Here is a 15003-nt window from a genome sequence, read left to right on the forward strand (position 1 = left end):
ATTTCAATCGAACTGGATTCATCTTTAGCTTATCAGGAACATAAAAAACAAAGCCTGAACATGCTAATTGAAAAAAAAAAGAAAAAAAAAAAGCTAATTTACCCTACAAAAGCTAATTTATGATTGGAAGCACAAATGTACAAAACAAGCAACAGTCTAATAATAAAAGAGTACTTAATACTCTTCCATGATGAAACCCCTAAAAACAAGTGGAAAAATATATTTGCAAGAGGCAGATCTATTTTACAGATCATCTGCAATGACAAAAATGAAAAGCAAAATTACTCATTTCCAACTGTTTGGCATAATAGCGGTCAAACCACACCTGAAGTATTGTATCAGCTGACCTCTTAGGTTAAATATCACATTCTTGAGAGCACAGACATTGTAAGAACACAGAATTTGGATATGTACACATTTGGTTCAAAAGTGCTTGAGGTCTGCATTTATTATAAAGTCACAGGAGTGTTATGAACATTTTCCATGTTTTTCTCCCTTTTTCATATGGTTGGGAAACATCCTATATATTGCAGCTATCTTCATAAGAAGGTGGAGCCTCTGTCAAAAGAAATGAAATCAAATTAATCACCAGGTAACATTGCCTTACCTAATGAACAATCAATTAAATATAATAATAATAATAATTAAAATCAAAATTTTAAACAAACTAATTTTAATTAATTTTAAATATTATGTAAATATAATATATGATACACAATATATGATTAACAGTGTTGGGGAAAATTACGCGTATTGCAATACTCCCTAAAAAAGTAACTAATTACGTTACTTAATTACTTTTTATGGAAAGTAATGCTTTATGTTACTTTTGAGTTACTTGCTTGCTTGTTTTTAATATAAAAAAGTTATTTTACAAATGTAAAAGCCCTTTTCACAACAAAAGTGAAATGAATACGCCTCAGGCTGAAGGAAATGTAAATTCACGTCTGTACAGTAGAGGGCGCAGCTCAAACAAATTGCATGAAGAATATGATGCAGGAAAAGAAAGTTCCACACTATTCACAGTATTCAGCAATAACAAAAATGAAACAAATATGTCATTTTTGCTTAGTATGGTTGAATTGGATCATCGAAGATCAGCAGCAAAGACATTGATTAATAAAATGGGATTAAATACAAAAATTATATTTGTCTTATTTAACATTTAATTACTGCAGGTTTGCATCATATTCTGAGTTTGCATTTGACTGTTTTTATTCATTTTGAGGAATACTGAATCTGTTTTTGTGCAGGTGAGATGAGTAAATGCATGTTCATATTTAGTCTAGAACAACAGTAACATCATGATCAACAGCGAACACAACGCTTCTGCACTTACTCCTAATTTCTCTCAACATGGCAACACGACAGCTGTCAGTCAATAAATGGGAAACAAAGTAAATGGCGTTACTTATTTGAAAAAGTAACTCTGATATTTCCTTCTAAATTAAAAAGTAATGCGTTACTTTACTAGTTACTTAAAAAAAGTAATCAGATTACGTATCTCGATTTACTTGTAATGCGTTACCCCTACACTGATGATTAAGCTCTTGGGTGTTATAGCTCACATCATTTAAAACACACATATACATTTTAATAATTATAATTATTTTATAACCATGCCATACCATGTGGATATGGTGAACTCCTATAGTTTGGAGGCAAGCTCGATGAAGAGGACATTGCATTCCTGTCTTGAGGGCTGGTGGATGAAGTGAAGGGGGGTGCTGATGGGCCGTTGGAGCTCTGTTTCTGTCTGAAGCTGAGTCCAGGAGCGTAGCTGAATGCATTGGGAGACACTGGAGCCTGGGAACCAGACTCATGCTGTGGACTCTTTGGCATTTCCCCGTTGTAGTTAGCCACACCTGGGAGTTCTGGGTACAGATCAGGGGGAAGCACATTGAGGGATGCGTAGGTGCTACGAGGCCTGGGTTTGGGTGCAGGTTTTGGGGTTGTACGTGGTGGCAGGCTGGGTGGGGCAGATTCGGCGGGAGCAGCAGCAACAGGAGAAGGGGCAGGGGCAGGGGCAGGGACAGGAGCAGGGGGGGGGGTATTACGTGGGGCTGGCATGGGTGGAAACGGCCGGGAGGGGGAAGGCCGAGTTGGATCCACTGCGATGCTTCCAATGTAAATGGGCAGAGTTAATGATACCTCTGGGTATTTCAAATAGACCTGGAAAAGCAGAGACAAACATGCAGATGAGATTCTGCATAAGGAAGGAAGGAGGAAATACCAAATGCAATTTGCATGAACTTCTGATAAAATGCATCTCTCTGATATACATGTTCCCAGTGATTACATACAGCCAGATATTATTAAACACTCCACAATGGAGAAAAATACTCACAGGAAAGAAAAGTGTCCCACTTTGCATTACATTATGTTAATGCAATATGTGTAAAAAATAACTTCATTTAAATACTCACCTGAATGTAGTAGCATATTTGGATGAGGTTTCCATCAGTCAGGGTGGACAGATGAAGAGAAGGTACAATTATCTGCTCCTTCCATTCAGTTTTTTGTCCACCCTTAACTCCAGGTCCTTCTACCTCCGCTACGGTCCGCACGTCATATGTTGGCTTCTTGGTATTATATGTAACTTTCTAAAATTAAGAGATGAGCAATAGTGAGAATCTTATCATGATATTTACCAAAGGTGTACCTGCATATTCAATCACAATTATTTATATAGCCATATCAGTCAACAGCCAATCTGAATATACACTACCGTTCAAAAGTTTGGGGTCAGAAAGATATTTTCATGTTCTTAAAAGAAGTCACTTGTGCTCATCGAGGCTGCACTTATAGGATCAAAAATACATTAAAACAATAAATGTTGTAATAGTCTTACAATTTAGAGTAACTGCTTTCTATTTTAACATTTTAAAATGTAATTTATTCCTGTAATCACAAATATGAATTTTCAGCAGACATTACCCCAGTATTCAGTGTCACATTATCATTCAGAAATTGCTCAAGAAACATTTCTTATTATCAGTGTTGTGCAGCCTAATATTCAGGATTCTTTGATCAGCAGAATGTTCAAAAGAACAGGATTTATTTTCATTTGAATTTTTTTTGTAAAAATGTAAGTCTTTATAGTCACTTTTTATCATTAAAAAAAATCTTACTGACCCCGAACTATTTTCACACACTATACTCAATTGTTTAAACTAACTGAAAACATTTGTTCTTAAAATATAATCTAATGTAGTTAGTGTAATCTTACCTGCATTAGACTGGCAACCACATGACCTGTTGACTTATCAGATTTGTTTTCAATCTCAGCAAACACTTTTATGATCTGTCCAGTGATATATCCTCGCATGTCACTCTTCGCTTTCAGCACCACTGTCCCATTTTTCACAAGCATGTATGAGAAATTCTTGGTTACAGAAAAGGAGCTAGGTTCCTGCGCAAAGCAAATAATTAAAAGCATAGTAATGTAAATCATTGGCTGTAAATGACAGCACAGATAAAAGAAGATATCAGAATTAAAGATATTTAAGTTTGTGGTTCTTTTTTTGCCAGTGTAGAATATGGAGGTCTGTGTAGCACATTTACCTGAATACCAGGTATTTCATTCAGGTTGACTGTGTTCTTCATAGAGAAGGGCTTCTCTATCTTGTAGTCTTTTGTAAAACGAGGTGTGTCTATGAAAGCCCGAACTCTGTATATAATCCTTCCATAAGGCCCTTCAAATGATGTAGGTGCAGCAGCTACAAAAGAGAGGATTAGAGAGGTTTGTATGTCTACTCTGCAGGTGCAGATAAATGAATTAATAAAAAAAAAACTGATGAGGCTAATAATTTGCTTACTTCTCATAACCAAAGTTTGGACTTTTGCATTGGAACAATGTTCTTTTCAAACAAAAAGGTTTAAAAGGGTGCATTATCCAATAAGCTTCAATGTTTTTAGCAAAAGGCTGAAAACCACAGAAGCCAACAGTACAGCACGAGAAGCACGATTCTCTAAGAATGGCATTGTTCTGCAAGGGGGGAGCTGGGGAGTCTCAGATAATAGAGGAACAGCAGATGGAGGTTTCAAATAGCAGCCGAGCAGCTCCAGACAATAAGAGCTGGGATAGCCTAGATGGGCTAGCGTGTGTCTTAGCTTCACATTGTGAAAAGAGTGAATAAAATGAACAAAAATGAAGGAATCCGATTTACCCTCTAGTTGTATGAAAATTAACTGACAGTAACAGAATTCATTTATAATGTTTTTTTTATTTATAATGTTACAAACATTTCTACTTTACATAAATGCTGTTCTTTTAAACTTTATATTTATCAAAGAATCTTGAAAAAATATGTATCACAGTTTCCACAAACATAAGTAGCACAACTGTTTTTAAAGTCCTTGTAAAGCAATATTACATGCGTTTTAAGTTTGTGACACCACCGAAAAATGTGTTATTAACCACCCAGCCAATGAATCATAATTGAATCATAAAAAACGCTAAATAAATAAGTCATCAAAATCTTGAAAAAAAATCAGCAGTATTCTCTGCTCTCAAATGCTGGGGGTGTGTCCTCGGTCGGCGCTGAAACCATGCCAACTCGCGGGAAAGCTGCCACCTCTTTCAACTGTCAAATACCGCTTCATCCTGAATGGAAGCTCACTCTAGCAGCTTAATTAGATTTACACAGCGATACATGTTTATAACATGCATTTACTTGACAAAGGCATAGATAGCTAGCAAACTGTAGACTGTAGTAACTAACGGTAATGACAGTAACTCGCGATTGAGCGGGCAAACCACTGATGCTGATACCCTCTAGTTATTATCGTGTTAGGGGACGGGCCATGCTTAGTGCCTCAAGTGCATCATCAAGACATGATTTCAGGCCCAACCAAAAAATCCTGAACACAAAAATGGTAAAAAAAACTGTTTAACGGTCTAACTCCACAAATCAGTACTACATAGTTCACAGTTTTTGTAGCAATACATTTCTAAAATGTATAATGTGTTCAGAAACAATTCTCTGAATCGCCTTTACACTGACTTTAACACAGACATGAGAAATGTTTCTTGTGCACCAAATCAGCATTTTAGAATGATTCCTGAAGGATCGCGTGACACTGAAGACTGGAGTAATGATGCTGATTCAGTTTTATCATCACAGAATAAATTACATTTTAAAATATATAAAAATAGAAACATTTTAATTTGCAACAATATTTCACAGTATAAGCATTTTTACTGTTTTTTTTTTTTTTACCAAAACATTAAAAAAAAAAAAACCTTTGGAAAGGTATTGTACATTCATCTAACTAGTACAAAACTCCTAATACCTGTATTGGGTGACACACACATAGGTTGTATTTGGTTATATAAAGTTGACATTTTAGGTTTTTTTAAAAGTTGTTCTGTTGCCGTGGATAAATGTAAACAGTGGTTAATCTCTGACAAGTCTTGGAGGAATGTTGAGCGACAGGTCAGCTCAATTACACAAAAGTGTGCCTCACCTGGCAAGAGAAACTTGAAGGGAAAAGTGTGCTCGCCATCTTTCAGAGTGCCTGGGAAACAGACAGAGAGAAACCGTAAGAGATCTGAACAAGCATCCTACTGTTTAATGTGTGAGCGAGACCATGACATCTGTGTACCTTTATCTGCTATTGAGACTGAGCTGCTGAAGTACTGCTCCTCCTCTGTCCAGTCTGTGTCATTTGATTTGCTGGTCACTCCACAGAAGCCCTGGCAGTTCACTTTGATTGCTGATTAGGAAATAAAGACATAGGTCAGTCAAAAGAAATGTGCCTGCACAGATGCAAGATGCTGATAATAGATCCTTTTTACTGGAACACGAGCACCAGAAAAAATACTGCTCTGTCCCAGTAAAATATTATTGATAAATCCTTATGTCAGTGAAAATTACTGTATACCAACCTGAGAATCCTTTTTTTCTGACAATCAGCTGTTTAGTATCAGAACTTGTGATGCCAGATTTGAATTAATCACTGTTTTGATCTAACTGGTCAAGCGTGTGTTCAAGATTCAGTTTGATTCATTGGAAAAGTTCACTCACATACTTGATCGTTTGATACATTAGAAAAGTTCACTCACATATAATTGATCGTTTGCAGCAGTTTCTCACACCAAAATAGTAATGGGTAATATATAACTGGTACAGCAGATAAAAAAAACTATATCCATTTATATCCAAAGCAGTACTGAAAAGAAAGAGTATTTTTTACTGATGAAAGGCTATCACAAGAAATGCGTCATTGTGTGAGATTATGTTGAGATTCAGATTATGTCCTGACAACAGCTATTTAAAGGAATATTTCATGAGGGTCAGTAAATGATGACTGGGATTGTCTGGAACCAAGATGGCGCAGGACGTTCCAATAAAACATTCAGACTGTCATGGTAACAGACAAAAACAGAAGCCAAATGTCATCAACAAAGGAGGCCTAAAACATACATAGCATTGAGGTTAGTGAACTCACTCACTTCTCAAGAATTTCTCAAGAGAGTCATTGCTACAGGGGGGAAAAAAATACATCTTGCTTCATGACAAAATTAGCAACAGGGGACAGTAAAAATGTTTTGCAATTGAAAATAACTGACCATGTATTACTTTTACAGTTGTTAAATGCAGATAATATTTTTGCAGAACAGCCTGTATAAAGACAGTCTGCATTTTTTTTTTTACCTTTTTAATACCACAAGATTTCAATTGTTTATATATTAGACTACAAATTGACCATAATATTTTAATTTAAATTCTACTTAAAATGGTGAGAAAACATACCTAATCTGAAAAATAACAATGTGCCACAAAAAAAAATTTAATTATATAAATAAATCTGCAAAAAATCAATGAGCTATAGTTTACAAAGATATGTCCTCAACCCCTGACCGAAATGAATACAGATATTAACATGCAGTCTTTATGTGTCCATTTCTTTCTTTTAAATCCTTGTCTTTGTGATTCTATCTGTTTGCTAACCTTTATTTCCACCATTTCCCCTCTCTCTCTCTAACGCCAAGACACACATTGAGTGCTAGCAAGCAGAGATGTTACCACAGATACATAAGCAACCATGGGAAATATGTCAGAAGAGACTCCAGTAAGAAACTGGGTGAACAACAACAACATCTGGAATCTAAAGATCTCATGATTAGTCACTCTGACGTACTGAACAGAATATGAGTGCTACTAAACCGACATTTATGATTATGAACTGATATAGGTAGAAACTTTTGTCCAACTATTAAAAAAAAACACACACATCTTCTATTGATTAATACACCTGAAAAAAGGGCAAAATAATTGCTCAGGTCAAAAAAGTCAACTACTTCAGTAATTTAATTCAACCAAACAATAAATAAATAAAGACTCAAATATACAGTGGGTACGGAAAGTATTCAGACCCCCTTAAATTTTTCACTCTTTGTTATATTGCAGCCATTTGCTAAAATCATTTAAGTTAATTTTTTTTCCTCATTAATGTACACACAGCACCCCATATTGACAGAAAAACACAGAATTGTTGACATTTTTGCAGATTTATTAAAAAAGAAAAACTGAAATATCTGAATACTTAGGACCATGTGATATTTTAGTTTTTCTTTTTTAATAAATCTGCAAAAATGTCAACAATTCTGTGTTTTTCTGTCAATATGGGGTGCTGTGTGTACATTAATGAGGAAAAAAAATTAACTTAAATGATTTTAGCAAATGGCTGCAATATAACAAAGAGTGAAAAATTTAAGGGGGTCTGAATACTTTCCGTACCCACTGTAACTGTTATTGTTTTAAATACTGTCAGATGACTTCTCCATAAAGTTCTAAAGGTGACTTTGTGCGATTGTTATTACTGTTGTCCTTGATCTGGAATGTGAGCGAACCAGTCCGGTGAGTATTCTTCATCAACATCTCAGCTCAAATAATAGACCAGCCCCAAACCACTGACATAACCACATGACTTGCTTTCTTTCTCATATCACTGTAAAACTGATGATTACATCTGGTGTGACGTTTATTCAAACTATCATCTTGACTGCACTCTGACTCATTTTTAGTCTTATCACATTTGCCTTGCCCACAGCAGTTCTCAAACGTGCGAAAACAACACTTTTAATCATGCTTGCTTGTTCACATTGGTTGGTGGGATTTTTTGTTTGTTTTATTTTTAACACAGAATAGGCCGATAGGTCTATAGGCTGACATTTTCATGTATATTTAGAGACATTTCACCTTGATCCCATGGCCAAGATAAGGCCCAAAGTCAAACAGTAGCTGTATTGTCTTCCTGGACAATAGATTTGGCTGGTTACTCTTATATTAGCTTTATGGTGTAGATACACAAGTCAGAGCTGTACTGTATCTGCATATGAAATAATTCGATATGCATATTGCAAGTAACAAGCCTTATACTTTTTTGCTAGTCATATTCATTTATACTACATGCCCATACCTATTCTGCACAAAAAAGGCACAATTAATGGGATCTTTAAGGCTTACATTCTTTCAAGTATCCAGAAATATTTTTTATATATTTTATAAATATATTTTAAAGGGGTCATATGATGTTGCTAAAAAGAACATTATTTTGTGTATTTGGTGTAATGAAATGTGTTTATGTGGTTTAAGGTTCAAAAAACACATTATTTTCCACATACTGTACATTATTGTTTCTCCTCTATGCCCCGCCTTTCTGAAACGCGTCAATTTTTACAAAGCTCATTGTTCTGAAAAGCAAGGTGTGCTGTGATTGGACAGCTATCCAGTGCGTTGTGATTGGCCAAATACCTCAAGCGTGTGACGGAAATGTTACACCCCTCACCATACTGTGATGCCGTCTCTTCCAGGATCAGTAAACAGTCCTCCATAAAATGTGCTGCACACATCTGAATATTTGGGTTGAAGTGTTCTGGAACAGTGTTGTAAATACAACTTAACCACTGATTTCTAGTCGTGTCCTCTTTTGGAAGGCCAAACAAAGTAGTTTCGCTTTCACAACGAAACACAGCGTCACACACGGCGGGCTAGAGTGAGCAGAGGCCGGCGGCTAAAGTGAGCGGAGGCCGGCTTGAGTGAGCGGCTGCGGGCGGGCTTGAGAATGGTGATTTCGACGAAGGAGCGTCCGGAAGGACATGTGACGGCTCCGGGCTGGACTCCGCTTCGTCCACGGTGAAAGCCGGTGAAATCCGGCGATTGACAGCGCGAAGTTGATGTTTTTCCTCAGCGACCAGCACGGATCAGCTCTAGGCATGACGAAGCGGATATCGTCCTCTTTTGGAAGGCCAAACAAAGTAGTTTCGCTTTCACAACGAAGCACACAGCGTCTTCACATGGCGGCGGCGGCAACAATACTACAGCGAGAATAAAAGTTACGCTTTCTTTCTTTGCGTGAACATTTGGGCGTTGTTATGCAAATCTTCCCACATAGTGATGTAGGTATGTGGGGGCGTGTTAGAACGAGCCGTTTTAGGTAGGCATGGCTGACTCTTAACTTTTATAAAGAATATCTCTTTGGATTTGAGACTTTAGTCTTTGCAACTTTACAGATCTTCTTTATGCACCAAGAGCTTGTAACACTCCAAAGAGAAAGGAAAAATTTAAATCGCATCATATGACCCCTTTAAATACTGCAATGGATAAGCATTGTTCGGCTTAGCTGTGTCAGGACATCTGACCTTAACATGAGGTGCACTGAAAAGCACTGAAGCTGGGTGAAACAGGTGCTGGTATCAACAGCTGGTGGGTGAGAAGATGCATACACTACTTTTACAGTATTTTTGCACCATGCAGTCTGACCAGTATTGCAGCAAATTGCATTTATGTATGATATTGAAAACAGATTTCAAAATAAGATTTGTTTAACAATTTAAAGTTGTTTCAAGGTCTGAATGACTGACTCAAACACGCTGCTGAAGGCTCAATGCATAAATATGCAAACTGAGCGTTCGGAAAAACAATCAACAGCACCAAGCAACTGCTCATGCGTTACATCCACATGTTGGTTTCCTTTCATTATTTTAGGTCCTAGTACCTACCTTTCACTTAAATATAAGTCTTCATACGTAATTTTCTCAGTCACTGTTTTAAAATGCTGAAACTGATAACCGAAACTGCGATTAGTTCACCTGGCAAGGTATCGAGAAACAGAGTGGATTATACACAATTATTTCAGCGTTTTTATTACATTTAACACTCTGTGTATGGTTATTACGGACATTTCATAGAACTAAGATAGGAACGAAAGCGGTAAGAGGTTTATGCACTATTCCGCTTTGGCATGTCAATTAAAGATTCGCAACAAGTTTTGCTCACACCAGTTTCAGTCCTCGATGCGAGAACACAAAACCAATTCTAAACGTGAGAACGTCTAGGAAAACAACCAGTGGGCTAAGATTTACATTTGATACACACGTATTGTAGGTAGGCTACTTTAAGAAGTAAACTTGTTTAGAAACTTTAAAAAAAATCATCCAATGAAACCACAATGGGTGGCTGCGGTGTGCGATAATTGGAGTCATTTGTTTAGTTTACCTACCTTTACAATGTATTGGCTGTGCAATTGAGATTTTCAGAGTTCCGGTGAGGGATTCGCCAGGATTATAAACCGTTTTGTTGTTATTAAGAGTTATTTCGAATTCCTGAATCTTCCCCATTCTGTTCTCTATCCACTGTGAACAGGTGGGTGAGCGAAACTGATCCACAAGGAAAGGAAATGCTTTACCTGTGGCCGACGTCACGCAAATAATGTCCTGACGTCACTCGGGAGTCCTGCGGTACTCGCCAGTAACAGGGGGAAAAACAGACGTAAACTGACTCACTTCTTAAATCTCTTTATTATAGTACAGATAAGAAAAGTTTAACAACAGGACATTTTAATGCTCGTTGTTTTGAAAAATGTTTACACAGTTACATTTACAAAACATTTACAATTTACAAAGATAAAAAAAAAATAACAATAGCCTAATAGGAAAAACACTGAGCCAATGAACGTTATTTTATATCTTGTATCAGTTATCAACAATTAGATAAACAGCTTCAAAAATGGATCTTCTGTTTATTTAGTTTCACTCACATGTTAGCATGACTGTCGCAGGCTATTTGAAATATCAATACTACACACGATTCAAAATATTAATTTAGATATCAATTTTATTCATACCGTCTGAAAGATTCAGCTGAATAAAACTTTCAAAACGTCGTGCTGCATTTATTTATCATTAGCATGTTGTGAAAGGTTACTCATGTTCTAAAACATTACGTTGTGGGCTAGAATAAATATTTAGAAAATTATTTTAACAAATTCTTAATGCATTCCACAGTGTTGTTAGTAGAAACATCCTTTTTGCCTGTGCTCAACAAGGCAGTGGAGGCCACAGTAACATGTTCACAATACTATTGGCAAGATTACACTTAAAAATATTTTTTAAATATTTTATATTTTTTATTTCAGTATTGTGGAATAGGATCATACAGGACAAATAAATAACTAAAAGACAACAATATTTTTAAGTGTAATCTTGCAGTAGGCTGCTTATCAAAGCACCATTAAAGTCACCATGAAATCAAAATGGACAGTGTTTTGGACTTTTTTTTAGTTCATGTAGCTACCCTTATAAGCTTTAACTTCCCCTTGCAGCAACATCTCTTCTCTGAGGACGTGTTCACTGACATGAGTTCGGAAAATTTGATCGCAACTTCCATTTCAATTTCTTCATGTCCTAAGAGATAGCTGAAACTACATTTCTGTTTACACTTTGACTTACTGTTTCTGATTCAATTTTGTTTTCAACATTACGTCTGACCCCTATTACCTTAAGAGATCTTCTGAATGCTTTGATAAAATTACGTGAGCCAAAAAAATAGATGAGGGGGTCCAAGCAGCAGTTGATTCCTGCCAAAATATAGCATGCATAATATGCTGTTTGCAACTGCAACATAAGTCTACATTTACTAGGATGATACTTTTTCACAACTACTCCGATAGTCCGAACAACATTGAGAGGAAGAAAGCAAAGGCCAAATATGAATACACATATCCCTATCATCCTCATAGACTTATTCTTGACTGATTGGCCCTGAGCAGAATTGATGTTAATGCGGGACACTGAGCTCGCCAGGCGACTGTAGCAAAACACTGATATAGTTAAGGGTAAAATACACCAAAAGAAGAAAATCACAAAGTTAATAATAAAGTAAGCATCTGTCAACCTTGTCTGATGAATAGTAAGACACTGCCCATGATTTTCTTCAGTGGTCACAGGAAGCAGCCATCCATAGAAAATGCCAATTATTATCAGAAAACACCAAATCCCAGCACACAGCTTCTTCACGAATATCTTCCTCTTTATCAACGAGGAGCGGTTGAAGTGAACCACGGACACATATCGATGAACGCTAATAAGTGTGAGGAAGATCACACTGCCATTAAAGTGGATGCTGAGCACGGCGATCTTCAGCTGGCAGGCAAAATCCCCAAAAATCCAGTTGCTATCCATGGCAAAGTACGCTGCCATCAGTGGGGTGAGTGGAGTGATGATGGCGTCAGATAGAGCCAGATTAAACTGCAGAACAGCTCCAGAGTTCCATTTGTGAATGCGACAGGTGAAGACCCACAGGCTGAATCCATTGAGCAGAAGGCCCAGCAGATAGACCAGACAGAGGATCACAGCCAGAGACATGTGCTGAGGCTCAGGAGGACATGTATCCCCATGGCTCGCGTTGGGTAAATCTGAGGTGTTCATCTTTGAAGAATGCCACTGTGCAGAAAAAATGAGGGGTTGTTGATCAGATGCATCAAATAGATGAACTAAAAATTACAGTGGCCCTGATCTGCTACTTTGTTGGTGGGGAAAAGTGCCTTAGATCCTTCCTTAGTCCTAAGATTTTCTCTCACTTTCTCTCTGACTTTTTTTGTTCTCTCCAAAAAAAATTCTGTCTCCAAATTTCTTTCTCTCTTCAAAACGAGATAAAGAAAGAAAGAAAAAAGGTATGCAGTGGTTTAGGACGAGAAAAAAGGTTTTTGGACAGAAAAAAATAAGTTCATGAAGAGAGAGAAAAGTTCTGAATAGATAAAAAAGTTTAAGAGAGAGAAAAACAAACTTAAAAAAAAATTAAGTTCAGGAAGGATCTAAGACACTTTTTTTTACATTTACATTATTACTGTTTTTTATTTTGAAGTTCAGGACTTCTGTAATGGAGAAGACAAACTCTCTAAATGTCTAAAAACAATAAATAAATTAAAAGGTTTTTGAACTCTATTTGAATTAAATAACTGGTGTCCTATTTAGCAGTTTTGTGTGTAATATATAGAATCAGAATCAGAATGAGCTTTATTGCCAGGTATGTTTACACATACGAGGAATTTGTTTTCGTGACAGAAGCTTCCACAGTGTAACAGAATGACAGTGACAGAACAAAAAAACACAGATAATAAAAAATAAAAATAAATAAAAAATAAAAAATAGAACAAGTAAAATAAGGAATAAAAAATATACAAATCGACAATTGTATGTACAGGTATAGAACAATAGACAGTTGTATGTACAGGTATATTATGTGCAAATTGAAATGTAGACTGAGTATGTGTGTTAGATAAATAAGTGTATGAGTGAATAAATAGTGTGTGTTCCACAGTTATTGTCAAGTGTTCATGAGATATACACACACATATCATTTTTGATCAGTTAGCAGTAAATTTGTATGACATTTTTTGTGCACTATCCTGTTGCCGAATAAGCAATGCTGCAGTTTTTTCTTTTCTTTTCACTTTTTCCAGTAATTTTTCCTTTCCCCTTAAATTCTTATTAAATTACCAAATGTAACATGCCTCTGAAAAATGAATATTAAGCTAAACAGAGCACTTACCAGGTCATGCAATGCTCCCCTCAAAACTAATTTGAAATATGTAATTTGTATGAGGAAGTGACTATATGAAAGCACACAACTTTACATTTCAGTATAAGCGTCATAAAAAGGAACCAAGACAGGATTTCCTTTTATTAGTCAGCAGTCATTAACCTAAACTCCACCCTTTTCTACCACTATGTTATGAGCAGTGAGGTACTTTAATAAGAACACCAGCCTCAGAATTCATGGATTTTAAGACAGGTATAACCTGTTCTGATGTTGCTTATATATAGAATATCAATTAAAAAAAACTAAGAATCCTACAGCAATAAATCATTTTATTGGCTGCACTTCAGTGCAATCATTAACAAACAATCATTTGCTTCAAAAAAGTAAGCAAAAGTATTTCATTTGCATGAAATTGAATTAACTATAAACCTAAAAAAATGAAAAATTTCAATGCAATTAAAAAAAAAAAATGAGGACAACAGAAGCAATTAATTGTAGTATTAAAACAACTAAAAACAGATCCAAAACTAAAAGCTAAAACTTTATAAATACTACCTATAAACATTTTAAAATAAAGAGATTAAATAAAAATGACAAATGCATACAAAAAAATTTCAAAACTTAACATTGAAATGAAAAACAAAAAATAAAGCTCAAAACAATTCGGGGTCTGAATACTTTCCGTACCCACTGTATATATACACACACATACACACTTATAAATTCAATATATATATTATTTCATTTCCATTTAGTTTGTTGAAGTATTAAAATAACTCAAATTATATCAAACTAAAAACTTAATAAAAGACCTATACAGACATAATAAAGTCAGACATCATTTAACTAAAATTAAAATAAATAACAAATACAACTAATACAAATCAAATGACACACTGTAAAACCTGATAAGTTAAGAATACTCAAAACATTTGTGGAAACTTATTGCCTCAAAATATTTGAGTAAACAAACTCAATTTTTTTAAGTTAGTAGAGCTTAAAATTTTTATGACAAGTGGGGCAGGGCTGAGAGCCATGGGAGCCAAGCCAAGCCTCCCTTCCATGATCCCACCCCACTCATCACAACGATAATTATATACAACTTGTTTCCATTAACAGCACATTCATTCAGATCTTTATAGTTAAGTGCTAGATAGCAACGGCACACTGGCAC

General features: G+C 35.8%; 2 protein-coding genes across 2 annotated transcripts; both read right to left on the reverse strand.

Moving 5' to 3' along the window:
* Window positions 1-107: 107 nt before the first annotated feature.
* Window positions 108-10687, reverse strand: arrdc1a (arrestin domain containing 1a). The gene is made up of 8 exons (XM_016514284.1): window positions 10510-10687; window positions 5608-5718; window positions 5470-5520; window positions 3565-3719; window positions 3230-3412; window positions 2427-2603; window positions 1629-2172; window positions 108-558 (listed from the first exon to the last, which is right to left on the reverse strand). The coding sequence occupies exons 1-8, from the start codon at window positions 10625-10627 to the stop codon at window positions 521-523; spliced, it is 1377 nt and encodes a 458-aa protein (XP_016369770.1). The 5' UTR covers window positions 10628-10687; the 3' UTR covers window positions 108-520.
* A 916-nt stretch (window positions 10688-11603) lies between these two features.
* On the reverse strand, window positions 11604-13855 carry LOC107709690 (P2Y purinoceptor 4). Its single transcript, XM_016514272.1, has 2 exons — window positions 13839-13855; window positions 11604-12730 (listed from the first exon to the last, which is right to left on the reverse strand). Exon 2 carries the CDS (start codon window positions 12713-12715, stop codon window positions 11693-11695), a length of 1023 nt encoding a protein of 340 aa, XP_016369758.1. The 5' UTR covers window positions 12716-12730; window positions 13839-13855; the 3' UTR covers window positions 11604-11692.
* Between the last annotated feature and the right edge of the window lie 1148 nt (window positions 13856-15003).

Source organism: Sinocyclocheilus rhinocerous, unplaced genomic scaffold (assembly GCF_001515625.1).
Source record: "Sinocyclocheilus rhinocerous isolate Xijiao unplaced genomic scaffold, SAMN03320098_v1.1 scaffold2161, whole genome shotgun sequence".
Taxonomy (NCBI): Eukaryota; Metazoa; Chordata; class Actinopteri; order Cypriniformes; family Cyprinidae; genus Sinocyclocheilus; species Sinocyclocheilus rhinocerous.